This window comes from Colobus angolensis, unplaced genomic scaffold, assembly GCF_000951035.1.
Source record: "Colobus angolensis palliatus isolate OR3802 unplaced genomic scaffold, Cang.pa_1.0 Scaffold13, whole genome shotgun sequence".
Classification (NCBI taxonomy): domain Eukaryota; kingdom Metazoa; phylum Chordata; class Mammalia; order Primates; family Cercopithecidae; genus Colobus; species Colobus angolensis.
The window spans coordinates 8,876,183-8,903,272 of NW_012114252.1; the positions used below are offsets into that span (position 1 = coordinate 8,876,183).

The 27,090-nt window shown below is 51.3% G+C and overlaps 1 protein-coding gene across 2 annotated transcripts in view; it reads left to right on the forward strand.

Annotated features, from left to right (window-relative positions):
* The window catches only part of FARP1 (FERM, RhoGEF (ARHGEF) and pleckstrin domain protein 1 (chondrocyte-derived)), a 236,731-nt gene that overhangs the window by 205,625 nt on the left and 4,016 nt on the right, over positions 1-27,090 (forward strand). The window contains exons 16-24 of one of the 2 annotated variants that reach the window (XM_011933812.1): positions 5,218-5,296; positions 11,806-12,043; positions 16,413-16,543; positions 18,925-19,010; positions 19,913-20,009; positions 20,233-20,322; positions 21,083-21,165; positions 21,245-21,357; positions 21,806-21,972. In XM_011933812.1, coding sequence (XP_011789202.1) covers positions 5,218-5,296; positions 11,806-12,043; positions 16,413-16,543; positions 18,925-19,010; positions 19,913-20,009; positions 20,233-20,322; positions 21,083-21,165; positions 21,245-21,357; positions 21,806-21,972 — 1,084 coding nt within the window. The remainder of the gene's footprint in view (positions 1-5,217; positions 5,297-11,805; positions 12,044-16,412; positions 16,544-18,924; positions 19,011-19,912; positions 20,010-20,232; positions 20,323-21,082; positions 21,166-21,244; positions 21,358-21,805; positions 21,973-27,090) is intronic. The other variant, XM_011933813.1, reaches the window with a different exon arrangement.

The window sequence follows — 27,090 nt, forward strand, 5'->3', positions numbered from 1 at the left end:
TTGAACCTGGGAGGCAGAGGTTGCAGTGAGCTAAGACTGCGCCACTGCACTCCAGCCTGGGTGACAGAGCGAGACTCTGTCTCAAAAAAAAAACACAAACTATATGTGTATATATATATATATACACACACACACACATACACACACACACACACAGTTACTTTGGCTAATTTGTTTGCTTTTGGAACCCAGCCACCCTCCTCACCCCATATATTAATGTAGGGTCCGTCTGTTCCCACTTACTCATTTCACACTATGCTTTTTGCTTATATAGACTCACAAACATACATAATTTCTTACCTTTTTTCCATTTAGAATCCTAGAGACTACAGGGAGTAGTGAGGACAATGATGTGGTGTTGGTGTTGCAAGTGAAGACTAAGAGGCTTCAAAAAAAGATCGTTTTCGGGATTGAGTGAGCACCTAGAGATACAGCCAGGGGACAAAAATGAGCCGTTGAACTCCAAGCTGCACTGCTGGCGTGTGTCCTCTGACGGGATGGTTCTTCATATTGTGGCAAGGAGAGAAGGGGACAGCTGGGTGATGAGTAAACACGCCTGGGTTTACACTGGGCCCTTGGGATATGCAGCGTGCCAGTCACTGCCCTCTTTCATGGTTAAGGAATCTCCCCAGGTACTTCACCACAGCCTGGCCAAACGTTACTGCTTTCCAGAAAACACGCCCTCTCAGAGGGAGCCCACGCCTGGGGCTCATGATGCTTTAGAGGAGAGTTGGGAGATGTTATTGCCACCAAGGTCACCAGCACACTGTGAACTGTTTCTCTGATGTTCTAAATGGGCTTTATGTTGACCCTGCAGTTGGGGAGGTGAGTAAGAGGGCTAAGTATTGATTGATCGTGGCCGGCTTTGCCCCTGCCTGCGACGACAGCCTGCACGAGTGTTTCTTGGCAGTCAGAGACAAAACTCCTACAGGCGGTCCTTCTGCCTCCTCTTAGGGAGATGATGGGCAAAACACTCACAGTCCACCCTTGGAGACAACCTTGCTGTTGGCCCACCCACAGGTGGTCATTTTCATGTCCTTTTCTTCTTCCTTGCCGTCAGTCAGTCTGCTGCTGAATGCTCACATTGTGGTGAGTGAAGTTTTGATATGAGGTCAGGAAGACCTGAAAATTCATGAAGTGTGTGAGTGTGTGTTGAGTCCTTTGCTGAGGTGACGTGTAGTGGCTCCTGGGAGTAAGTTAATCACATTGCACAGGTCAGAATTGAGCATCCAGGCAGTTTCTTAGCAGACTTACATGGTTTTCCTAAGTGAAATTGTCAAAAGAATTTTTGTCTTTGTTGCTGTGTGGTAATTACGCAGGCAACAAATATGTGGCCCTGCCTTGCAGACAAGGACCCCTTTCTTGTGAGGTTAACATCCGGAGGACGTGGTGGAAGAGTTAGAATTCCTTCTCATGTTCTTGATAATCCAGTGACCTTTCAGCTGTTCATAATAGAAGGAACACTTCGGCTTTATAGTTTTGGAGGTAGTGACATGGAGAGGAACTAAAACCATGAGGATATTTCTAGATGGGCAGCAGGAATTTGGATGTTGCCCCCAGTCCCTGGGGCTGTGTCCTGTGTATTTGGAACCAACCAGGGCTGGGACTTGCTATGTGACGTGAGGTGGGGACAGAACGAGACAAGAAAGACGGATGTGTTGTGCTGTTTGCAGTGACTTCAGAGGCCCCTAGCCTGTACTCACCACATCACGTAGAGCTGACCCCTTTACAATTAGGCATCTGCATCTTCCCAGCCGCACAGGGGTCTGATGGTGTCAACCCAGAGCTGTCTCTACCATGAAAGATGCTGGGGACTTAGAGAGATATGGATGTGGGAAGGAAGGTTCTTTCAAGTTTGGAGTTTTAACATGAGTAGATAATAAATAGTTGGCAAAAGAACAGAGAAAGTGAAATAGATGACATCTGGCTTCCATCTCATGCCCCACTGCCCTCACCCAGCATCCTCTTCCCAGCCCTTCATTTTCTCTTGAATAGGGGTGTGTCTATGAGAGAGAGGGTGTTGCTTATTACTAATGGAAGCCAGACTCCTCCCCATTTCTTCCCCCGAAATCCAGACTCTCACTAGAATATCTAAATGATGTCCTCTGAAATTAAGTCCTTTGTTTCTGTATGTTCTCAAATGGCAGATCCATTCAAAAAATTCTGGGGCCAATTATTTAAGTTCCAGATAACAAGGCCAGGCACTGTGGCTCATACCTGTAACCCCAGCGGAGAGGCTGAGGCAGGTGGATCACTTGAGTCCAGGAATTCAAGGCCAGCTTTGACAAAATAGACCCCATCTTTACAAAAAAAAAAAATAAGCTGGCATGATGGTGCATACCTCTAGTGGCTACTCAGGAGGCTAAGGCAGGGAGATGGCTTGAGACCAGGAGTTTGAGGCTGCAGCAAGCTGTGATGATACCACCACACTCCACCCTGGATGACAAAGCAAGACCCCATATCTTAAAAAAAAAAAAAAAAAAAAATTAAAATGGAGGAAGAGGATTTGGTGTTGGAAATAAGATCCTAAAATCTGGAACATCTTATGTTTGAGATTCAAGATGTGGGGTCATTCGCATGGAGCGTTCTGAATGGTCTAAGAAACGCATTACCTGCATCAGCCGTGGTTTGGCATCATGAACTGATATTTCATCATGAACTGCTGTTTGCCATGGGGCAAGTAGGAGGGTTTGTATAGGAAGAAGTAGAGGGTGAAAAGAGAGGACCACCAAAGGACTCCCAAAACACACAGATAGCTTGGGAGCAGCCTGAAGAGGTGGCCACGAGAATTGAACGGTTGGCCTGAAGAGAAATGAGGGAGTCTGGAGAGGAAAGCGCCCCCTAGCGGATGAGCTTGGAGGGCCATGCAGTGGGGCTGACCAGCCCGGAAAGCCCCAATATAGGAGGAGGGGAGATGGGCTCTGGTGGTTCAGAGGCTAATGGCCATCTTCCCAGAACCTTTTTAGGAGAGTGGTGGGGAGAGATTTGTTTAATTAGCAGAGGAGCAGTACCAATGAAGGCAGCTAAGAGAACGCAAAGGACTGAGTATGCTGTGCTGGTGGAAGAAAACTGACCAGGTTGAAGACTACTAGTACACAGGGCAGGAACGAAGACCCAGGAAGGAGCTGGGGAGCCTGGGGGTGCTCTCTTTTCTTTCATTTTAGAGAAGCTTTATTATCTAAAAGGTTTGGGTGCCCTCATTCTCCCCTGTGATGTAATTTGCTCTATATGCTTAGTTGGAACCAATAGAATAAATAATGCTGTTGATTGCCTGGATTGTGAAGCCAGGAGCAACCTGTTTCTACACACGATGACTTGTCTACCTTCTGGGTTTGCTTAATTAAGCGTGTGCATCCTCCTTGCCCTCTTCTGTTCATCAGAAGATCCTTGATGAATCAGAAATTGAGTCAACAGGAGGGCTCTGAGTGTCCCAGTGGAAGCCTTTTCTCACATTGCCAGAAGGTTCTTAGCTACCACATCTGTGGGGTGTGTATTAGTCAGGGTTCTCCAGAGGGACACAACTAATAGGACAGATGTATATATAAAGGGGAGTTTATGAAGGAGTATTGACTCACGTTCACAAGGTGAGGTCCCACAGTAGGCCGTCTGCAGGCTGAGGAGCAAGGAAGCCAGTCCATGTCCCAAAGCTGAAGTACTTGGAGTCTGATGTTCAAGGGCAGGAAGCATCCAGCATGGGAGAAAGATGTAGGCTAGGCAGCTAGGCCCATCTAGTCTTTCCACATTCTTCTGCCTACTTTTATTCTGGCCATGCTGGCACCTGATCAGGTGGTACCCACCCAGATTGAGGGTGGGTCTGCCTTTCCCACTCCACTGACTCAAATGTCAATCTCCTTTGGCAACACCCCTCACAGATACACCCAGGATCAATACTTTACATCCTTCAATCCAATCAAGTTGACACTCGATATTAACCAGCATAAGGTGTATGTAGATCCTGGGTCTCTCCTGACTTCGGTTGCCAGCTATTTTTTTCCACTTTGAGGATCTCTCACTTCCTATTAGAAGCCTAGTGCCGGGTTTTTGTTGTAGTTGTTGTTTTTAATTCGTTCCTTTCATGTAAGTTGGCTTCTGGTTTTCCTGGACAGTTGGTTTAAAGATAATTGCCAGGTTGATTGTTGAAAACCATGTTTTAATTGTCTCTGGGAAATTCCTTTCTCATTGATGGGAAAGTCAGCAGCTATGCAGTGGCATAATGGTTAGGTGTGTGGCCTGGGAAACTAGAGCTGTGTGAGTTCACACCTCGTGATAACAGATATCAGACAAGTTCATCGTTGCTTTATGCTTCTGTCTCCTTCACTGTAAAATGAGGGTGATAGTGGTACCTGCCGCAGAGGGTTTCTATGAGGACTAAAAGGGCTCATGCCTGTAATTAAGTCTGCACGGTGTCCGGTGCATGGACAGTACTTAATAAATACTCGCTACCATCCATGTTTTTATATTTCTCTCTGCGTTGATCAGTGAGCCATTGGAAAGGTGTATGTGTACCCCAGACCTCACTGAAAGTGCCCACAGCTTTGCTGTCTAGCACCCAACGTGTCTGGGGGACCATGGCCCTCCCCTCCATGCCTCTCTCTTCCTGGGCCACCCACCCTACCCTATTCTATGGCATTTGCGTCACTCCCACCTTCAGGTACCATCTCCTGTCCTTTCTCAATTATGCATTTCTCTTCCCCAGGGCTATGGACAGGTATTGGTCTGCTTCAGACAAGCGCTCTTAGAAGCAGAAACCTTGCTTTGAGGCTGAGTCTTGCTTCCTACAGGTGTCTAGCAGTACCCATCTCTAGGATAGAATCTGTTTACAAGCCACTTACTGCAAACGATCTCTGTGCTGACCTAATGATGCTAAAATCACCCAAGTGTAGATGGAAAAAAATTAATATAAAATCAAACTTCTGTGTGCAGATGGGTAGAGTAAAATAATTAAACCAAATTAAAAGGATCGGAAATTGGTTCTCTCTTGTCTCTTTCAAAGTGTAAGTGGAATTCTTTGCAGGATGAGTGGGGTAATTTCCAAGTCTCCCTCCAACAGTAACATTCCGTGACTCCATAAGAAGTTCAGGAGAGGTCCAAGAGATGTCCGGGGAGGGGTGATTGGAAAGAAAGCAGTAGGCTGATATTTGTAACCCAGGGCTGGGCCTCTTCTGGTCATGTCACTACTAACGCTTTGCATTTCCAACCCTTTGCTTTTGCTCTCAGGGAAGGCCGCTCAAATGCCCAAATCAGAGATTACCAAAGAATCGGCGATGTCATGCTGAAGAACATTCAGGGCATGAAGGTGAGCTGGTTGAGATTTGGGTGGAGCAAGTTCACCGAGGAAAATCGAGCGGGGGCTGCTGTGGGTGTAGGCCATAAGCCATTTCCATCAGTGTGCATCTCCTGATTTGACTGTCTACGCCAAGCTTGTCCAACCCACCGCCGACCAGCCGCGTATAGCCCAGGACGCCTTTGAATGTGGCCCAACACAAATTCATAAACTTTCTTAAAACATTATGAGATTTTTTTTTTTTGGTGATTTTTGGGTTTTTTTGTTTTGTTTTGTTTTGTTTAGCTCATCAGCTATCGTTAGTGTTAGTGTATTTTATGTGTGACCTAAGACGGTTATTCTTCTTCCAGTGTGGTCCCGGGAAGCCAAAAGATCGGACACCCCTGGTCTAATCTAAGGCACAGCAGGAAGATGGCTGTTTGGCAAACCCTTCTCCAGCCTTTCTAGATACTTTTATTTCAAAGCATGAATGAAAATCCAATCCCTTTAGTGAAAGCATTTTTAGTAGGTGTTTTGTTTGGAAAGTTTTGCATTGTACCCAAAACAACAAGTGTTTTCTGGGAATGGATGATTCAAAACCTCAAAAAAAAAAAAAAAAAAAAGGCATAGACAAACATTGTCTGAACATTTCATTTTCAGCCGGTTGTTTTGGTTTCTTAATAACCATGACACAAATGTTAGATTCAGAGCTATGTAGGTGTTTCAGTAAATTCTATGACTTTAAATCAGTGTACGAGGCAAATATGGTTTTTTTGTGTTTTGTTTTTTGTTTTTTTCGGTTGGTTGGTTTTGTTGTTGTTGTTGTTTTTGAGATGGAGTTTCACTCTTGTCGCCCAGGCTGGAGTGCAATGGCACGATCTCAGCTCACTGCAGCCTCCGCCTCCCAGGTTCAAGCGATTCTCCTGCCTCAGCTTCCCGAGTAGCTGGGACTACAGGTGCGTGCCACCACACCCAGCTAATTTTTGTGTTTTTAGTAGAGACAGGGTTTCTTCATGTTAGCCGGGCTGGTCTCAAACTCCTGACCTCGGGTGATCCACCCACCTCGGCCTCCCAAAGTACTGGGATGATAGGCATGAGCCATCACGCCTGGTCACAAATATGTTTTTAATCATCCAGCAATATCTACAATGAATGACATAAAAGTGAAAGTATATCCAAAGAAGTCAATAAACATTAAACTAATACTCTACCACATTCAAAAAATCTGCCCCATCCCTTATATCAGAAATTTTCCTTTTTTTGTTTTCATTTGACTCCATTAACAATTCTTTTAACATACAATGTTTTAATTCACACAGCATGTCTTTTGAATACACCTGTACTCACATTTTAAAGCAATCTTCCTGAATCTCAACTGCCCAGAGCCTGTATGACAACCTTAAAAACTAACAACTGCCCCGAGAAGCTAGCAACCCCCTAAAGAAGGTGCTCATACTGCCCCCATTTTAGTCCATCCATCCACCCATCCATCCACCCAGTGCTAAGTGAGCACCTACTATACACAGGACACTCATAGAATGAAATTACTGTTAGGGTTTGTCTTAACTCCCATGAACCTAGCTAAGTGGGTTGGTGTTTAGTTTTTCCCACTAAAATAATATATCTCAGCTGGGTGTGGTGGCTCATGCCTGTGATCCTAGCAATTTGGGAGGCTAAGGTGGGAGGATTGCTTGAGCCCACAAGTTTGAGACCTAGACAACATGCCAAGACTTTGTCTCTATGAAAAATAAAAAACATTCGCCAGGAGTGATGGTAAGTGCCTGTAGTTCCAGCTACTCAGGGGGCTGAGGGGAGAGGATCACTTGAACCCAGCAGGTTGAGGCTGCAGTGAGCCCTGATTGCACCACCGCACTCGAGCCTGGGCAACAGAGCAAGACCCTATCTCAGAAATAAGCAATAAATAAACAAAGATGAATCTCATGAGAGAGAGACAAGGGGAGGAGGGTCAGGGGGGTGGCACAGAAAAGATAGGATCAAATGCCACTGAAGAGATTTCCTGTCAATCTCTTTCTCTTAACAAAGACCACAGTAACACTGACTGAATCCTGAGGTATTGTTTGTTTTTTCACTGTGTTCAAACAGCAACCCTTTGCAATTTGGGGCAATACCAGAGAGAGGCTGTGGGAGTGATCAGGGTTGCAGAATCCTATGCAAAAAAGAAAAGCAAGAATTCCCTAAGATGTTCCACAGCCACAGTATTTTGAATGGCATGAGCTACAGCTGAGGCACAACATTCAGACAGAAGAATAACAGACATCTTTTCCACTTTCCATGGGAGTTTCTGAAGTTAGTGTATTTTATCTTTCAAAGCAATTTTAGCTTTATAGAAAACTTGAGCAGAAAGTACAGAGTTCTCATATTCTTCGCTCCACCCCCAAACACACAAGTTCCCCAGCTATTAGCCTTTTGCACTGGCTTGGTGCACTTGTGGAAACTGATGAACCAATATTGACAAGGTTGACCATTAGGGCTCTCTCGGTGGTGTACATTCTGTGGGTGTTGACAAATTGTAATGACAGGGATCCACAGAACAGTTTCCCTGCCCAAAAACTCCCCTGGGCTCCACTTATTCAACCCCCTTAGATGTCCCCCAAATCCCTGGCAACCACTGATCTTTTACCATCTCCATAGTTTTGCCTTCCAGATGTCACATAGCTGGGATCAGACAGGATGTAGTCCCTGCAGACCAGCTTCATTCGCTTCTCAGAAATGTCCTTTTTCCTCTCTTGTGTAACATGACGCTATTGCTGTTGTTCTCTTCCATCTTTTCCCTCTTTTCACATGCTCTGTACTTTTTCTCGCGCTGTTCTGGTTTCTCAGCTTTTCTCCCCGTGTTCCTCCATCTGAGATCACAGCTCCCCAGGGGGGTGCCCTCTTCAAGGAGGCTTGGACTCTGGTGTGGGCCTTTGGGGACAGCAGCAGAGCTGCCAGGCTCTTCCCTACCTGCAGGGACAGTCCCCAGCATGGCGCCGTTCAGCAAGTGTCCTTCATGGCTTCTCCAGGTTGTGTGCCAACTCCCACCGCTGCTTTCCTGCAGAGGCTGACATCCCACCTTCCCCTCCACTAACCCAGCGCAGAAGACCACCTAAAAATACACCTGATTTCCGCTCCTGGCATTATTTCTCCTCGGTCTGGGGAGCTGGCATTTCTGCATTCAGCCAGCTTCCTCTGCTGTGCTGGCATCTCAGGAGTGTGCTGATGCCATGAGCGTTTATAGCATGGAGCTCTGTGCAAGCAAAATAAAAATAGATGGAGAGGCTGTAAGAACCACTGGCAGCCTTTTTGAGAAGTTAGTTGTGGTTTTTTTAAATGGCTGTTTTTATTGTTTTAAAGAATTTCTATAAAGCATGGGGGGGGCACAGCCGAAGTTTCCAGAAATGTGAGAAGCCCAGGCCAGCACTGTTGTCCAAATGCTTAGAGTGTTCTCGAGCCTGTAGTGTCTTTCCCACTCCACTCCCACCCCTGACCTGTGCACTCACCTGCTGTCATCAGTCTCAGCCTGATCGGCTCTTCCCAGCCTCTGCACACAGGAGTGAGGTCACACGACCAAGGGAGGGTAGTCCAGGGTCTTTAACCACCTCCAGAGAATCAGAGACACCCAAATCAGGATCTCCGGCCCACGCTGTGAACGTCCACTGCACACGTCCATCCAGACACACAAAAGCACTTGGAAATCAATGCAAAGAAAGGGCCTTTCATCCTGACCTTTACCTGCTTTGCAAGTGGGGACCTTCCTTCCTTCCTGTATCGCCTGTCTCTCCAAGCTTCTACCACCTGTACCTCCTTCTCACACTTCTACCACTTTGCTCCTCCTGGCTCTCTGTTTTCTTCCTGCTAGGCGACCGGGCCAGCTTCCCTATGAGTCACCTCCCACCAACCCAGCCTCCCAACACACTACGGATATGATGGCTGGAGTCGCTGTTCATACAACACAAAACTGACTGCGCAGAGCCCTCCTGGTTCTCTGCGGTTTGGAGAATGCAGTCCAAACTCTAACCCTAATGAAGAAAGCCTCTACTCTAGTCCTAGGCCATCTTTCCAGACCCTGCTCCCAGCCCTTCACCTTCTACCCTGCCTTCCGGCCACCGCCAACTCATGTGTTCTCCCAAGACCCCTGCCTTGGCCTGGGTGTGTGCATTGCTTCGTTTGCTCTTTAGTATGTACAGGGGAGACCTTTGGACACCCACTGCATATGGCAGGCCCCAAGGATGTGACAACTTGCCGGGATGTTACAACGTGATGATGCCCTCTCTCAAAATCAAATAGGGGACCACAGGTGTGATAGCATTGCACAGAGCGACACACACATGCACGCACATGCATGCACACACACACAAGAGCATGTATAACTGGTGCCATCTGAATAAGCTCTGTGGGCTGCACCAATGTCAATTTCCTGGTGTTGATATTGTACTGTAGTTTTACAGGATGTCACCATTGAGGGAGGCTGGATGAGGGGTGCACAGTCCCTCCCTGTATGTTTCTTTGCGACTTCCTATGAATGTCTATGTCAAAATAGAAAGTCATGAAATCAACCCAGCAGGGAGGCTGTGTGATAAGGGCTGATGTGGACAGACACAGCAGCGAGTGCAGGAGGATGATGTGGACAGACAGCAGTGAGTGCAGGAGGATGATGTGGACAGACACAGCAGTGAGTGCAGGAGGATGATGTGGATAGACATAGCAGTGAGTGCAGGAGGATGCAGGAGCACAGAGCGGGGCAGGCCCTGGAGTAACTCCGAGGGATGGGGGGTCCTCAGCAGCGGGCATTGTGGGCAGAGGCTCTGGGTGCAAGAGCGTGGTGCATTTGAGTGCAAGGTGGTCAGTGGGTGGCTCAGGGTGAGTGGCAAGCATCAGTACCAGAGAGGTCAGAGGGATTCCGGCCTAAGAGGAGTCTGTTGAGTGGCATTGCGGAAAGTTCATTCAAGGGGCTCAACTCACAGTGAAGTGGAAGGGGCTGGAGACCACGCAGCAGTGGACGATGCCAGACCGGAATGAGAACAGTGACCATGGGAAAGAAGACAAGAGCAGGTCCAACATTTTCTGGAGGACAAATTGACAGGACTTGGGGATGGGTTCAGACAAGGAAAGAATGTGGAGTATGCCCCAGGTTTTAATGTCCTGAGTACCTGGTTGGTGGTGGTACCCATTCTGAAGTTAGAGAAGAAACACGGGGGCCCCAGGCGAGGCAGGAGGAAGTGGGTGTCTGGACAGCCTATGTTTCCAGCTCTTTCCGGGGCATGAGAAATCTAGGTCTGGTGCTGCGTTTTCCTCTCTGACTTGGGCTACTCGCCTGTGCCAGATACTACCATAGGCTTTTCTATAAAAACAAGTCAATTACAAAAAACTTTCATCATTTTATGTCTTTTATATCTATAGACAGACATGTATACAAATATACACCCACATACATGATAGAAAAATCTAGATTTTGGGCCGGGCGTGGTGCCTCATGCCTGTACTCCAGCACTTTGGGAGGCCAAGGTGGGAGGATCACTTGAGGCCAGGAGTTTGAGACCAGCAGCCTGGGCAACATAGTGAGACCCTGTCTCTCTAAATATATATATATATATTTTTTTTTTTTAAATTAGCTGAGCATGGTGGCTCAAGCCTATGTAGTCCCAGCTGCCCGAGGCTGAGGCAAGAGGATCCCTTGAGCCCAGGAGTTTGAGGCTGCAGTGAACTGAGATTGTGCCACTGCACTCCAGCTTGGGCAACAGAGCAAGACCCTGTCACAAAAAATAAAAATTTAGATTTGGGAGTTACCAGCACACAGAGAGCAAGCCCACTCTAGGAGGTGATTATCAAGTGAGACTTGAAGAAAGCAACCTTGGCTTTTGTGTCCCGTGGTGTCCCCTGTCCCCTGCTCTCCCCCTATCTGCCTGGCAGTGTCCTTGCCTTGGAAGTCCTCCCTCCCACCCAGGCGAATTCATTCCTCTTTAATGCTCTGTCATCCAAACGCTTACTCTGTCTCCATCCCCACCATGACTCCTGGAGAGTGAGGGCGCTTTCTGACTCTCATCCGTCTCCCTGACCTAGCAGAGGAGGGGCTCACATAGCTGCTTAGTTACTGTCTGAGCAAATGGGGCGAGGGAAGCAGGAATGTGGTTTTAAAACTATGTAATGCTTATTGATGGACCCCGGCTTGTTATCTGATGACATTTAGAAGAAAACCACAGCCCCCCTTAAGGAGCTCCTGTTCATATATTTCTCCCCAGTTTTTCCAGGCTCCATTTTAAAGGAACATTTATACCTCTGATGTTACATCTATAGCTCATATATTTTATGATCCATGTGTATTTTAAACTGCTCAGTACCTTAATAGGCCTTTTTATTTCATCCTGAGAATTTAAGTGAAATACCAAAGAGTGAACTATGAGCAATGTGAAATTTAAGGAAATTAAACAAATCAATGAAATAAAGAGAGCGCAGGTGCGCTTCATTTTCCCAAGTGAAACTGGGTGGAACACAGGTGTATCCGGCCAGCTGAACAGGCCCCTCCTCCTCTGTTGCCCCCCAAGCACCTGGCGGCTCACCTGTGGAAGCACAGCGAGGCCTTGGAGGCCCTGGAGAACGGGATCAAGAGCTCCCGGCGGCTGGAGAACTTCTGCAGAGACTTCGAGCTGCAGAAAGTGTGTTACCTACCGCTCAACACCTTCCTCCTGCGGCCGCTGCACCGGCTCATGCACTACAAGCAGGTCCTGGAGCGGCTGTGCAAACACCACCCGCCGAGCCACGCCGACTTCAGGGACTGCCGAGGTGAGTGCCGGGAGCCTGTGCCACCTAGTGCCCGTGGCACGGTTCAGACCGGGTGCTCCCAGACTGAGCCCAGCCAGGGAGAGGACTCCCCAGGGAGAGAGACCAGCCGATGCTGGGTCCCAGGTTTTCATCAGGGCAGGCGCTGCTTTTTATTCCTGATCTGGTGTTTGGTTATATCTTGATTTTCTTTTCTTTTCTTTTTTTTTTTTTTTTGAGATGGAGTCTCGCTCTGTTGCCCAGGCTGGAGTGCAATGGCGCAGTCTCGGCTCACTGCAACCTTCACCTCCCGGGTTCAAGCGATTCTCCTGCCTCAGCCTCTGGAGCAGCTGAGATTACAGGCGCGGGCTGCCATGCCTGGCTAATTTTTGTATTTTTAGTAGAGACGGGGTTTCACCATATTGGTCAGGCTGGTCTCGAACTTCTGACCTCGTGATCCACCCACCTTGACCTCCCAGAGTGCTGGGATTACAGGCATGAGCCACCACGCCCAGCCACACCTTGACGGTAAAGAAGATGCTAATGATCATTATGACCCCTTTCTTCCTTTCCCTTTTGTGTGCGTTTTCTCCTTTCGTCCCCGGTTTTGTGCAAATATCCCTAGAGAAGCTCCGCTTACAGTTAGCCCTCACCCAGGAAGCTCGCTTCTACCCACATGGTTGAATCTCATCCCTCTACCGTGGCCACAGAACATAGCTTGTAACAAATCCTGTTGCTCATTGCTGCCGGGCGTTTGTAATGTGCCTGATGCCATAAGAAGTACCTCTCCTGTATTAACTCTTCCCAAGCCTCAGGCACAGGTGAGTTCGTCTTACATATGGGGACTACCGAGACTAGAGAGGTTAAGGAACCTGCCCAGAGTCACCCAGCTGGGAGGGAAATGATTTGGAACCTAAACCTGGAACCCATGGTCACAACTGTCCTGCCCTTCTATCTCATGGACAGTCCTACCCGCTCACACTTGCTCAGCCCCAGGCCAGGTACCGTGTACCTGATACTGTGCCAATGCTCACACCATTACTCCTTTAATGACCCCTTTAGATCAATTGCATTATCCCATTTTACAAATAGGGATGCTGAGACTCGGGAAGGGACTTGCGGGGTCACTCAGAGGTCAGAGTCCCATTCCAGACCCTGCTTTTCCCACAGGGCCACGCGTGCTCTTCTGAATGGAGGTCGTTCTGTCTGGTGTCACGTGTGGTCTGTGAGTGTCTGCACTTCCTGACCTAGCCTTTAAGCATGCGGAGTTGGCCCTGCGTAGGTGGCTGTTGCACAGGTGGCCCGAATCTGCACACCCACTAGGAGGGCAAGGTCCTTATCTCTTGCCTAAAATGTCAGAAACACCTCCAATTCTTTGGCCAAACGTGTCATCTTTTTAAAAATCCATCTTCTTATATCTTTGCTTAAAACCTGGGTGACAGCTGACTGCCTCAGGCTAAAATTGAAAGTCTTCGTGACCTGGCCTGGCCAGCTCTCACACCCCAGCTGTATTGGGACTTTTATAAGGGACGTGTATTAACCAAACATCGTATGTTCTCACTCATAAATGGGAGCTAAGCTATGAGAATGCAAAGCTATAGGAATGATACCATGGACTCTGGGGACTTGTGGGGAAAGGGTGGGAAGGGGGTGAGGGATAAACCTGTACTGGGCGTGTGAGGGAGAGGGAACAGTGCGGCCCCTGACCTCACAGGGCCTGCGGGAGGGTCTGCAGGCAGGTACCTGGGCAGTGGCGACCCTGCACTAGGGCCATGAGAAACAAGTGGATGGTGCAGTTGGAGCCGGGGCATTGGCGGGTGTTGGGGGAATCTCGAAGGGAAATGGTGTCTAAGTTCAGAGCTAAAATGTAAATAGGAGTTTTCCTGGGTGAAGGGAGGGTGTGGAGAATAGAGTTAGAAACACCACCAGCTCAGGTTCAGAGGGGACAGAGACCGGAACATTGTCAAAAGCGTGCAGGGCACAGGGAGAGCCACAAAGTGAGGCTGCGACAGAAAGCAGGGGCCACATCCCACTGCACCCCCTGGATCCTGCAGAGCCGTAACCTAACAGCAGAAGCTGAACAGGAAGCGTTTTAAGGAGGAAAACAGTGATATCAGGCTTGTTCTAGAAAAATCATTGTTAATATCTAGAATATATGGCAGACTCCTACAAATTAGTTGTTAAAAAAGGCAACCCAATATGTAGACAACGAAGTAATTAAGACAGTGACAGTTCACAGAAGGGGAACACAAGTGTCTCCTGACATGGTTTGTTGTTGACCATCTGTCTTTAAAACAAACCATGCTGGCCAAGGGTGGTGGCTCACACCTGTAATCCCAGCACTTTGGGAGGCCAAGATGGGAGGATCATTGGAGGCTGGGAGTTCAAGAGCAGCCTGGGCAACATAGTGAGAGCCTGTCTCTACAAAAAATTTTAAAATTACGAGCATGCACCTATAGTACCAGCTACTCAGGAGGCTGAGGTGGGAGGATCTCTTGAGCCCAGGAGTTGGAGGCTGCAGTGAGCTATGATCGCACCACAGCCCAGGCAACAAACCTAGACCCAGTCTCTGAAAACAAAAACCATGCTGCCTCTTGCCTCCACAGCTTGGCGCATTCCGTTCCTTCTGCTTAGAGTCCTGGCCACCACCTCCTTGGCCTTTCCTGGCCAGCTCTCTCTCGTCCTTTAAGCCTCAGCTTGTGCCTGGCACCTGATGTTAAGCTGACCTCCTGTCCGCCTTGTCCTGTCACACTGGCATTGCCTGTGTGTTGGCCGAGCCTGGAGGAAAGGACCCAGGGCCTCCCCTGGCTCTGAGGACTCCTCAGATCTAGCGCCCATGGGGGTGAGAGCAGTGTGGTTTTGCAGGCACTGTCCTTGGTGGACTCATCCAGTTTCATTCTGCTATTTCTCTAAACAGTACCCAATGGAGATAGGCTATCCTTGAGGATTGAGGAAGAAAGTGCTAGCTAGCTTAAAGCATGAGGTGGCAGCACTGTAGGAGCCTAGATTTCCAGAGCTGGAGGGATACTGAGTGCCAAGGGCTGTTCCCAGCACACCCCTGCCCATGAGCACTGGGGGCCAGGGTGCCATCATTCCATCATTTTCCTCTAAGAACCCTGTCACTCCCCCCCCAGCCTTGCCACTGAGCACTGGGTGCCAAGTAAATGTTTACTGGACCAAACTGGGTGGTAATATCTGAAGATCGAGCGAGGCCTGGGATTTGTCACTATGGCTGAGACCGCATTCTCTGATGAGCCTGGGAGAATTTAACTTGCATCCTTGGGGGAAAAAACAAGAAAACTAAATGCTTCCCTTCCAACACAGAAATGCTGGAGGAAGCGGTCAAAGAGGTATTTAGTGTTCTGAAGCCTGAAGTTCAGTCAACAAGTATTTCTCGCTTTTCTTGACCAAAGTACCCAAGCTTGTCAGCCGCTGGGGACTTGCGTGCCACCCAAGCTTGTATTAATCAGGCACTAGCTCCTTTTAAATACAGGATGCCCACCAGTATAGGGGAGCTATGCCTCTATTGAAAAATAAAGGCCTGATGCGGTGGCTCATGCCTGTAATTGCAGCACTTTGGGAGGCCAAGGCGTGTTGATCGCCTGAGGTCAGGAGTTCGAGACCAGCCTAACCAACATGGTGAAACCTTTACTAAAAATACAAAATTAGCCAGGTGTGGTGGCACGCACCTGTAATCCCAGCTACTTGGGAGGCTGAGGCAGGACAATCACTTGAACCTAGGAAGCAGAGTGTGCAGTGAGCTGAGATTGTGCCATTGCACTCCAGCCTGGGCAACAAGAGCAAAACTCTGTCTCAAACAAATAATAATAAAAAAATTCAAATTCTACAGCAGTTCTTCACAACCATCTTGACAAACAGTGTAATTTCCACACAAGGCAGAACTGGGGTGTGGTGGAATGTTAGTTACCTGGAGTGATACTGACACTTCACAATATCAATTACACCTCCTCTCAAAGAGATGCTGACTTTGCTCCAGATTTTTCTATGGCCTCTTTGTGCTCACTGTGCCTTGTTCTTACCGAGTAACAGGAGGGAAAAGAAAAGTCTCTACCCAGGGACAAAATTCAAGGCAGTCTTCTTCCCCCGTGTCTTTCCCCTCTAAGCCAACAAGTCCGTCTCATTGAAGGACAGCTGTACGCCACGTAGCCATGCACGGGTCACTTACAGTTTCAAGATGCTAAAGTGAAGCAAATAAATTCAGAAAATGCACTATCAATTTTTGTTATAGAGAAATAACACTGTTTTCGCTCAAAAGATACCTTTGAATACTATGCAAGGACTGGAGTGATTTCCCCGCAGCGCTGAGCTGACAGCTGCTAGGGGAAGACCCCTGCCTGCCTTTCCCGCTGCAGACTGTGTTTTTCCTTCACAGCTGCTTTGGCAGAGATCACGGAGATGGTGGCACAGCTCCACGGTACGATGATCAAGATGGAGAATTTCCAGAAGCTGCACGAACTCAAGAAAGATTTGATTGGCATTGACAATCTCGTGGTCCCAGGAAGGGTAAGCAGCAGTGGCCTCACAATGCACTGCAGGGGGGAGCAGAAAGGAGGCATCGGAGGGACTTACGTTTGAACCTTTTGAACAGAGACACTTGCAAGGCAAAATGTCCTCTTTCCACCCACCTGGGAGACAACTGGAAAAACACGACAGTGTCGTTAGTTCGGCATCATCACGTTCAGAGGGGATAAAGCAATCCTCTGACCTCATGTTCTGTTTTTCTCTTTACAGGGTGATTCGCTTCTTTACCTTTTCTCCTACCATATCCCACAGATTTCAGATCGCTTATTTCATTTTTTTAAAATGTGCATAAATGAAAATGGAAAATTAAAAAAAAAAAAGAATTAGGTAAATAGTAATAAAGCCAGAAAGTTAGTGCATTAAATTATGCTAGGAATTCCCATGCAGGTATGAAGTGCTTTTTTAAAACTCAATCTTCTATATATAATTTAATTTCAGTTCAAAATGAAAATACCAAATCTTAGCTGGAAAGCAGCTCCAGGAGAGATGCAAGTTCACTGACACTGTCGCCTTCCCCTCCCCAGCCCCTGCCTGAGACACAGGTCTTTGCCACCGAACACGGCTTCCTACACCACTCCTTCCAGGCCAGTGACAATGTGGAGGACAGGAACAAAGCCTGCCTTCTCCACTTCCCTTCCTAGGAAGCCATCATCACCCAGGAATCAAACACATTATTCAGTTGCTACATCTCATCAAATCTCTCTCTGGGATCTGTACCCTGTGGCACTCCCATTTCAAACCCTACGTCACTCAGGTCAAGAGACAGCTCACTGTAGCTGCTTTGATCTGCTGCGGGCCTGCCTGACCCTGCAGGCCAGGATCCAGTATCTCAGGGACTTCTAGTCTTTTCCGAGAGGCAGCTGCCCTGGAAACTTTATATCTGTAACTCAGGGCAGGGGAGGGAAGCTCTCCGTGTACTGGAGCATTTCTGTCAGGAAGCCTAATTACAAAACTGACCAGAAGCCACATTGTGAGAGATTGTCAGAAGAGCGATGCGGTTAAGCACTGGCAGAAATTAGAGCTGGGATTGCCTCAGCTCTGCTGGTGAGAAGATCCTGCCGGGCCTTGGCATGTAATGACCTTATTTACCCATCCACACAGAATGCTCAGAAAAGCCCTGTGGAATCGTAATTTTCTCTCAGCTTTGAAAGGTATAAAATACTTAGCATATCATACTACATGGTGAAGAGACCATTGATAAAGAATTCCTTATTTTGGCCGGGTGCGGTGGCTCAAGCCTGTAATCCCAGCACTTTGGGAGGCCGAGACAGGCGGATCACGAGGTCAGGAGATCGAGACCATCCTGGCTAACAGTGAAACCCTGTCTCTACTAAAAAAAATAATAATAATAATACAGAAAACTAGCCGGGTGAGGTGGCGGGCGCCTGTAGTCCCAGCTACTCGGGAGGCTGAGGCAGGAGAATGGTGTAAACCTGGGAGGCGGAGCTTGCAGTGAGCTGAGATCCGGCCACTGCACTACAGCCTGGGCGACAGAGCAAGACTCTGTCTCAACAAAAAAAAAAAGAATTCCCTATTTTGAGGAAATACTTTCCACTGCAATGGAAAGAGCCTTGGATTGGAGGAGGTGGCCCTGGATTCAAAGTCTCGCTCTACCAGAACCCGGGGCGGCAGGGAACCATGTAACATGGAGACCATAGCTTCTCCTTCACAGATCATTAAGATCAAATGAGATGTGCTATGTGAAAATGACATAATGCATATGAATTATCTTCCTTTTCTCCACCTACATTTAATTGAAGAGATGAAACGTACACGTAGTTTAGTGGCATTAATTACATTCCACAGCACAATGGAAAACATTTTGCTCTGTCACACACTGGCTGACCAGGTGATCATGAGCAAGTTTCTTAATCATTTGCCCCTCAGTCTCCTTATCTGAAACATGGGAATAATGATATTGAAGGTGCAGGCTCACGTCTGGAGCTCCTGTAATCACTCAGTGTCACAGGTGATCAGTGACTATCTGAGGCTGGCAGTGCAGGTGGTAAGAATCATTTACTAAGATGGTTCTAGATAAAGGCAGGCTTATTAGAGAAGTAGGGAAATACATTGCCAGAAAGCAACAAGAAGAAAGGAAGTGACTGCAAGGAGACAAAGGCTTGCTGGGGATTTTCATCAGGTGGTGTCTGTGCTGTGTGCCAACAAGGGCTTTGTGCAGTATGATAACGCCACGGCTGCAGTGAACTCACTTGCATTTTTCTATCAGCCAAGGGTCTGGTGAAAGCTGGGTGCAGGAAGATGGTGAATTATCTGTGCAGGAGGGCTGTGTCCTGGACCATGAAGAAAGGCAGACCTGTATAGCTTCTCTGCTTTGTCTTTTTGCTTTCCTTCGGTCCCGCCAGCCTGGCTCCTTTTCCCTTATTAGGACTCCATACTTAGGACATGCCAGGCGCATCCCGTGTGCTCCAGAGAGGAGGCCATTGTATTAGTAAAGGTGAAGATGGAATTGGGGTGTTCCTTCCTAAGCTCAGATGATCCCCCGATTCTTTCGCTCATCAGGCTGCCTCACATCCACTCATTGTTTCAAGTCAACCCGGAGCAGGATGGGAAGGTGGGACGGGAGGCCCCCGGGGGAGCACGTTCTGGAAGTCTATGGTGGTGATGGTGGGGCTACCTTGTGAATGCGCGAAGGCCACGCAGGCTCAGTGTTTCACGGATTCCACCACAATTGAAAAATGATCATTTGTTTTTCAAGTGCTTACACCCCTGCAATCCATGCCCTCAAGAGTGTACAGCCCCGGGGAGGATGCCACTCGGGATGCAGAGGTGCCTTGGGCACATCTGCCTCTCACTCCTTTATCCTCGATGCAGTTCCTGCTCATCGAGAAGCAGGGTTTTAAATCATGGAGAAGCTTCCTCCAGCCACAGTGCTCCCATGTGGCCTCTCCGTCCTCAGGGGTCCCTTCCTGCCACTTTTTATAGCCTCCTTCTTCTTGGAGAACTGCTTGGGGTCCTTCTAATCTCCCTCACCGTGGGGGAGCCCTGGGGATCCTGGGGCTACGCATATGGTCCTCAGGCCCTGGCACTCTTGAACCCGACCGTCAGTATCCTTTGTTGGGGCAGCTGCTGGTGGTACCCGCCCTGTACCTTCCTGGGAAGGAGACAGGTGATCTTTTAGCACAGCACCTGGGGCAGAGCAAGTGTGCAGTGAGTCGCAGCTGAGTGCCGTAACGTCCACCATGCAGGGGACCCAGGTGGGAGGAAGCCAGCAGGTTTGCACGCTCGCAGTCCGTCCTCGGGGTCTGCACACTCACAGCCCTCAGGGGCTACAAAGTCAACCCTCAGGGTCTGCACACTGGCCATCAGCCCTTGGGGTCTGCGTGCTCGCAGCCAGCCCTCCGGTCTGTCTCCCCTGCAGGAGTTCATCCGCCTGGGCAGCCTCAGCAAGCTCTCGGGGAAGGGGCTCCAGCAGCGCATGTTCTTCCTGGTGAGTGGAGAGAGAGGTTCGTCCTCACAAGGATCGTGTCACCTGGGCAAGCGAGGCCCCCGAGGGGGGGACCTGGGGTGGAGGAGGAGCAGCCAGAGGTGCCCAGGCCCGAGTTGTTGAGGACAGTGAAGGCACACTTGAGGACAGTTGAGGACAGTGAAGGCTGCGGGGAGGCCTGCTGTCCGCACGGGGTCTCACCTCCACACACTTCTGGTTCCTCTAGTTCAACGACGTCCTGCTGTACACGAGCCGGGGGCTGACGGCCTCCAATCAGTTTAAAGTCCACGGGCAGCTCCCGCTCTATGGCATGACGGTGAGTAAGGCGCAGGCCTGAGGCCAGGGCCTGTCCTCGGGGGCCGCGGGCACTGCTGACCCGGCGATGAGGAGGGGAAGGGAGAGACTGGATAGGAAGGGAGAGGGTGGCCAGTGTCACCTTGGTTACGAGACCTGGGCTCAAAGACCATCGAAGACCATGCAACCCTTTCACCTAAAAGATCGAGCCTTCTAGGGCTTCTCTAGTGGGGCTCTGGGGACACGGCTCCTTCTCCTGCACACGGGATGTGCGGGTCCCTTCCTTATAGAATCGAGTGAAGGGGCAAGCCGATGAGGCCGTCTGGCATTAACTCGCCTCCCACCGCCTGCGCCTGGCCCCAGGGGCCCCGACAGTCCTTGCCACACACAAGAACGACAGCGCCCCCTCCCTGGCGCTGGGCCGGCCGCCTCATCCTCTCCTAAGTTGGCTTGGAGCTGCCTCCTGTCCCCCTTGGCAGGCAGGTGTACAGGGCGCCTGGGCCTGGGATGTGGCCCTGGCTGGTACCCACGCTGTCCTCCAGGGTTGGACAGAGGGAAGTTTGTGGGCTCTGCCAAAAACATTCAGCGTGCTGCGATCTTCCTGTCACCTTTCCGATTTTGGTTTTTCCAACTCAGAGTGCCTCCTCCCTCTGCGGGGCTCTGGGTCTCCTGAGCCCGGCTCAGTGGCACCCCTTCTTTTCCGAGTTGCCCGGCTGCCAGCTCAGGAATGTCTGGAAGTGCATCACGTCCCTCACGGTGACGTTATCTTCTCTTGCCCACAGATTGAGGAGAGCGAAGACGAGTGGGGGGTGCCCCACTGCCTGACCCTCCGGGGCCAGCGGCAGTCCATCATCGTGGCCGCCAGGTAACTCGGGAGCCCGCCCCTTGCCTGTTTCCCCTTTGATGTGCTGTGGCCTGAACACCTGACGCGTCTCTGTCTCCAGTTCTCGGTCTGAGATGGAGAAGTGGGTTGAGGACATCCAGATGGCCATTGACCTGGCGGAGAAGAGCAGCAGCCCCGCCCCCGAGTTCCTGGCCAGCAGCCCCCCTGACAACAGTGAGTGTGGCCAGGGCAGCCTGCCCATGCTGGGGTCTGGTTCATGGAGGGACAGCATTTTTGCATCTAAAGCCACCCCATCGGGTAGGCCTCACATCTGTGGTCTACATTTGTGTTTAAAGGCAAAGATCAAGACAGTTCTTTTTCCTAAAAGTAAAACACCTGAAAACAGCATGAGGGAGCTGGGAAGTTTCCTTTTCTGGGGCAGCATTTACCCTTGTCACACAGAGAGAACACCAGGCTGTCCGCACCCAGAGTGAGGGCTGTGCTCCCCACACGCGGGAGGGGCCGGGCTCCGTCCGCCTTCAGTGGGGGCCTCAGTAGATTCTGGTTAGGTACCACAGGGTGTGACTGCTGTCAGCCGCCAACCTTCCAGCACCTCAGAGGGTATCAGGAAGGGGTGCTGGGAGGAAAGAGCAGAAGTGCTGCCTTTTGCCCCATCCTGTAGAGTCCCCTGATGAAGCCACCACAGCTGACCAGGAGTCAGAGGATGACCTGAGCGCCTCGCGCACGTCGCTGGAGCGCCAGGCCCCGCACCGTGGCAACACAATGGTGCACGTGTGCTGGCACCGCAACACCAGCGTCTCCATGGTGGACTTTAGCATCGCAGTGGAGGTACGCGGGGGCAGGGCAGCTCTGGTTCCCAGCTTGTGCTGGCCCAGGCAGAACCCAGGCAAACTTCTGGGCCGGGGCCTTGAGGGAGGCTGGCACCACGGGTGGCCCCACCCACCCACGGTGGCTAAGCAGGGAAGGGTCAACGGTGGACCCCCTTTGGAGCCTGCCGGAGGTATCCCTGTAGGTGGCGTGGAGTGGGCGCCAGCCTCCCGCAAATGCAGTTGTGTCTCTTGGTGCTCATCAGTCCCTGTTGCCGTCCATAAGATCATTTTCTCTCATTCTTCACCTGTTTTCTTGCCTCTCATGCAGTTAGCCTAGAACACAGGTGCCCAGGGCACAGCTACTGGACAGTTCCATGGCTGTCACATCCTGAACCACCCACGGGAATCGGGCGCATGGGCGGGAGGAGAGTCTGCATGATGGCAAGCAGGTGCCAGCCAAAGCCAGTGTCCTGGTTCATGAAAGAACTCAGGGAGAAGGGGACGCAGGCTCTGAGAGCCATCCCTGTGGAGGGGTAGAAAGGGGGTGATCCCTCTCCTCCCCATCATGAGGGTCACAGCAGACACTCCTGTGACAAAAGACAGGCTAACAAGGGAAAAGCGTGACCAGTTTATTTTATCGTCATTTTACATGACATGGGAGCCTTCAGAATGAAGACGCAGAGGTCTGGCGAACAGTCGTTTTTATGCTTCGGTTGGGTGAAGAGCAGGCGGCCAAGTGGAGCTGATGGGACAGGCTGAGAGCTAATGCCGGAGGGTGAAAGGAGCCCAGCAGGGCCCCTCCAGGTTCACTTGGCCTCTCTGATGATGGGACAGGCTGAGAGCTAATGCTGGGAGGGTGAAAGGAGCCCAGCAGGGCCCCTCCGGGTTCACTTGGCCTCTCTGAGCAGCGTTCCTTGCTCCTGGGTGTGGGGTGGGACCCTTTCCGCAGTGGGCGTCTTAGACCCTCTTCTCACACAAGGTGGGCCGGGGAGTGAGTGTATAGCCAGCGCTGACACAGAACGGTGGGGAACGGTTTTGTGGCTGGCTTTGGCCGGGGGAGGTTCTGGTTTCAATGACCCGCCTTAAGGAAGAGGAATTCTAGTTTCTGTGGCTTGCCTGGGGGAGGAAAGGGGCGAGGCAGGTGCTCAGGGAGGCCTGGCTTCTGAGCCTTTCACTTCAGGGTATTATTTTCTGATCCTACCACCTGAAAGCTGGCTTTGAAGATGGCGTCTCTCCCAGATCATGAATCCTTTCCAAACACCCATTTCCTAAACATTCTTCAGTCCAGGCCCATAGCTGGGTTTCAGAACACTTCAGACCCATGGTCTAAAACAAGAAAGCTTTCTTCATCTCTCACTGGCCGTGGACCCTGCCCTGAGCTGGGGCGAGGCCATCCATCATGGTGATTGTGCTCTATGTGAATGCCCACGTCTCACTGCAGAGCCTCTGCCCCCGCGCCCTTGACGGGGCTGCTGCGGTAGAGGCAGGACTCACCTGCTAAAACGCAGAAAGGTCCAGTTCCCACACAGGCCTGGTCCACACAGTGTCACGTAAGAGACTATGGCCGGGACAGGAGTTTGCTGGCTCTTGGAACCAACAGCAGCAGGAATGAGCCAGCAGTGCTTCCTGGAGGGTCTCGAGGGAGTCTTGGAATTTATTCCCTGGAAACAACCTTCCCCATCGCTCAGACCTGCCTTTATTGAGTTTCCTGCTGCAAGCCAGTGTTTCTAAGCCCAGGCCTGCTTCTGAAGACACCCTCAAGGGGACACGTCCGAGGCGCAGGCCCTGGCTCCCCCACGGGCACAGCCCAGCTGGCCCCGCACACAAGGCTCTGTCCCATAGGGTTCGCCTGAGGGTGCGGGTGTGAATATTCCCTCCCCGGGCCTCCCTTCTGCCTCCTGACAGCCCGAGTGTGAAGAGCGCTAAACGTTCTTCCCCAGCTTCACACCTCCACCAGGCCTGCGCAGAGCTTGCGGGTCTGAGCTGCTCCCAGGGCATGGGGATTATGACAGCAGGAAAGGAGACGCCCAGGCAGAGGAGCAGGGAAGAACCCGTGATAGTCTCATGGGAAAAGAGGCCCATCAGATCTCACCTGTGGGTGTGTGTCTGAAACAAAGCCAGTCAACGTGTGGCGCCACCATTGGGGAGGAACTGTCCTGACCTTGCTTCATTCTGACCTTGCTTCATTCTGACCTCAGCAATGTGTACGACTCTGAAGGCCTATTTGTCATAGGCCTCAAAGCTTTTTAAATACCTGGAGGCACCCAGGCCGTTCAACAAGGCAGGAAATACCCAAGTGGGATCCAGGTGGCCGGAGGCACCTGCAGCCCAGTCGTTTTGGGTAACGAATCTACGTGGTCGCAGCCTTCCGGGTGCGTGATCAGGTCAAGGCACTGGGTCAGGGGCAGACTGGCCCCCGGCCAGATCTAGTCCCAGCCTGACGGCTTACGGCCTGTGAACAAGGAATGGGTTTACCATTTTTTTAATGGCTGCTAAATAATGTCTTCAGTTTTGCCCCTTGGCCTGCAGTATCTGCCGTCTGCCTGTTGAGGAAAAGTTTGCTGACCCTAGCAGAGGGCAGGAGAGTGAGCCACCGGCCAGTGGGTTTCAAGGTGGCAGTGACCACCTAGTACAGTCAGGGACCTGGCTGCTCTGTCACTTTGCAGATGTCCATCCTTGCCAGAAAGCCCCCTCCCAAGGCGTGTGGCGTCAATCTGCTGTCAGTGGCAGGCGGCCCTCGCGTGCCAGACGCCAAATGCTCGCTGACTCGCAGATGAGCCGTCCCTAGGGCCTCCACCCTGCATGACAGGACGGAGCAGCTCCATCTCCTCCTGACTGACAGCCTCCTCTCCACAGTCCTGTGCCCAGCCTCTCTTCCAGTTCCGCTCCCATCTGACTCATGCAGGCACACGGGAGGAAGGGGCATCTCTGGGGACAGTGTGGACTCAATGGCCTCTGCTAAAAGTTGCGGGCAGGCCAGCAGGTCTGGGGGCTCCCACGGGAGGGTCAGATGTTGGGATGGCCAGAGGGCTGCCCAGCCCGTGGGCACTAGAGCCAGTGAAGGGCCAGAAGCAAAGCAATGCAAGTTGTCTTGTAAGGCTGGAGTGGCGAGACGGGGGACAGCAGGGAAGTTCTTCAGCAGACGGAGTGCAGACAGGACTGGGAGGAGGGAAGGGACACTGAGGCCAGGGAGTGGCGGGCACGGGGGTTATACTTGTTCCCCGTGGCATCCCACAGCACCAACCTCAGACTGGGTGAGGCCCCAGAAACGTCTCTAACAGTGCCGGAAACCGGAAGTCCAAAATCAAGCTGCTGGCAGGTGGGTGCCTTCAGGGGGCCTTGAGGGAAAATGTCCCCGCCTCTGACAGCATCTGGTGGCTGCGGCAGTCCTCTCCTCGGGGGTCCCTGGCTCTACCCATGTCGCAGGGCTCCGGTCTGCCATGTCACCAACTGCCCTCCCTGCATCTGTGCTCCAATGTCATCTTCTAAGGACACGGCTCACATTAGGCTTAGGGCTCATCCTAGTGACCTGACCTCGATCGCAGCTGCAGAGACCCTGTGTCTGTATGAGGCCACCATCGGTTTGAATTTGAGCTTGTCTTGTGGGGGGGGTGCGTTCAACCCACAGCAGGGTCCGAGGGGATGAGGGCCCAGAAGGGAGAGGAGCAGAGGCCCCGGTGAAGGGCCACGAGGAGACAGGGCGGGCTGGGCTGGTTCTGGACACGGATGTTGACCCTCTCATGAAGGCAGTGCATGGAGACAGGTCTGCGAGCCCCCAGCATGGCCTGAGTGCGGGGCAGGAGAGTCGCGGCGTGCAGGGCGTGTACCATGCTGGAGGCCAGGATGGACCCAATGCCAGGCAGCAGGAGGCTCGGCCGCTGGGTGCTGGCGGGCAAGGAAGGGCCGCTGGATGTGCCTATTGATGATGAGGTTTCCAGAGGCTACCAGAATGGCCAGGCAGAAGCTAGAGAGCTCTAAGGAAGCTGCTTTGGAAACAAATGGGCCCAGACTGTGATGGGTGACATGTGTGAACCCCAGGGTGGGCTGGCTGTGAACATTGTGATTCAGTATGAAAATAGGAAAGGGGAGTGTGCCACTCTCCTTGCCCCGTGGTGCGTGGCCCAAGATGCCACACGGGCATCAGCCCTGCCCGGGTGCCACCAGGACCTTCTGGGAACCTGGAGCCTTGCGTTTTCTTGTTCCCTTCTGCCATTGGGGGAGGAGGATGGAGGGCTGGGGCTGCCTGCCTGGCCTGGAACCCCCTTTTCCGCCATCTCCAGGGTCCCTCTCATTCCGCCAACAGAGGGGGCCTCCACATCCTGCAGCCCCTCATGGACCCACTGTCGGTGTCCATCTCTCCCACTGGACCCTGAGCAGCTGGAGGGCAGGGACACCAGATTGTTTGATCCCAGCACAGAAGCTTGGTGACAGGGGCACCCAGAGACATGGCATGAGGCAGACTCAGAAGTCCGTTTTTTGTGTGTGTGGTAAAATAGCTGTACCACAACATTAGCCAACTATTTTTACATGAACAATTCAGTGGCATTAAGTGCCTTTACAAGGTGATGCAACTGCTTTGAGGATCTGCTGGTGATGTCACTTTTGCAAAGTGACCAAATGAGCCACCAGTGTGTCAGGCCTGCTGAGGGTTTTTGGGGGTAGCATGGACACAGGTGCCTGTCCCTGCCCCCAGCTGGGCTGCAGTGCATCCTAACAGTGCTCCAGGGGGCTGGGCCAGCTGGGAGCCTGGAGGTGGGCAGGGCTGCAGCTGCCTGCGGGGCCACTAGAGGGCACGTGGGAGCCGCGCACCAGCACCCCAGGCCCCACTTCCTGCGCAGGGTGCCCGGCACCTCAAAATGAGTGCTGCTGCTCCGAGCTTGTTGAGACAGATCGTTTCCTCTTTCAGCTTCCACCTGCTGGCGGCGCGTGGGGTCCTGCACCCCCATTTCTGCCTCGGTGTCACAGGCCCGCTCCCTCCCCGCCACGTGTCTCTTCTCCTCAGGACACCACTCCCGTTGGAGTTAGGGCCCACCCTACCCCAGTGTGATCTCATCTTCACTGGTTACCCTGCAACGAGCCTACTTCCAAATAAGCCTGCGTTCTCCGGTACTGGTGGTCAGGACCTCAGCGTGTCTTT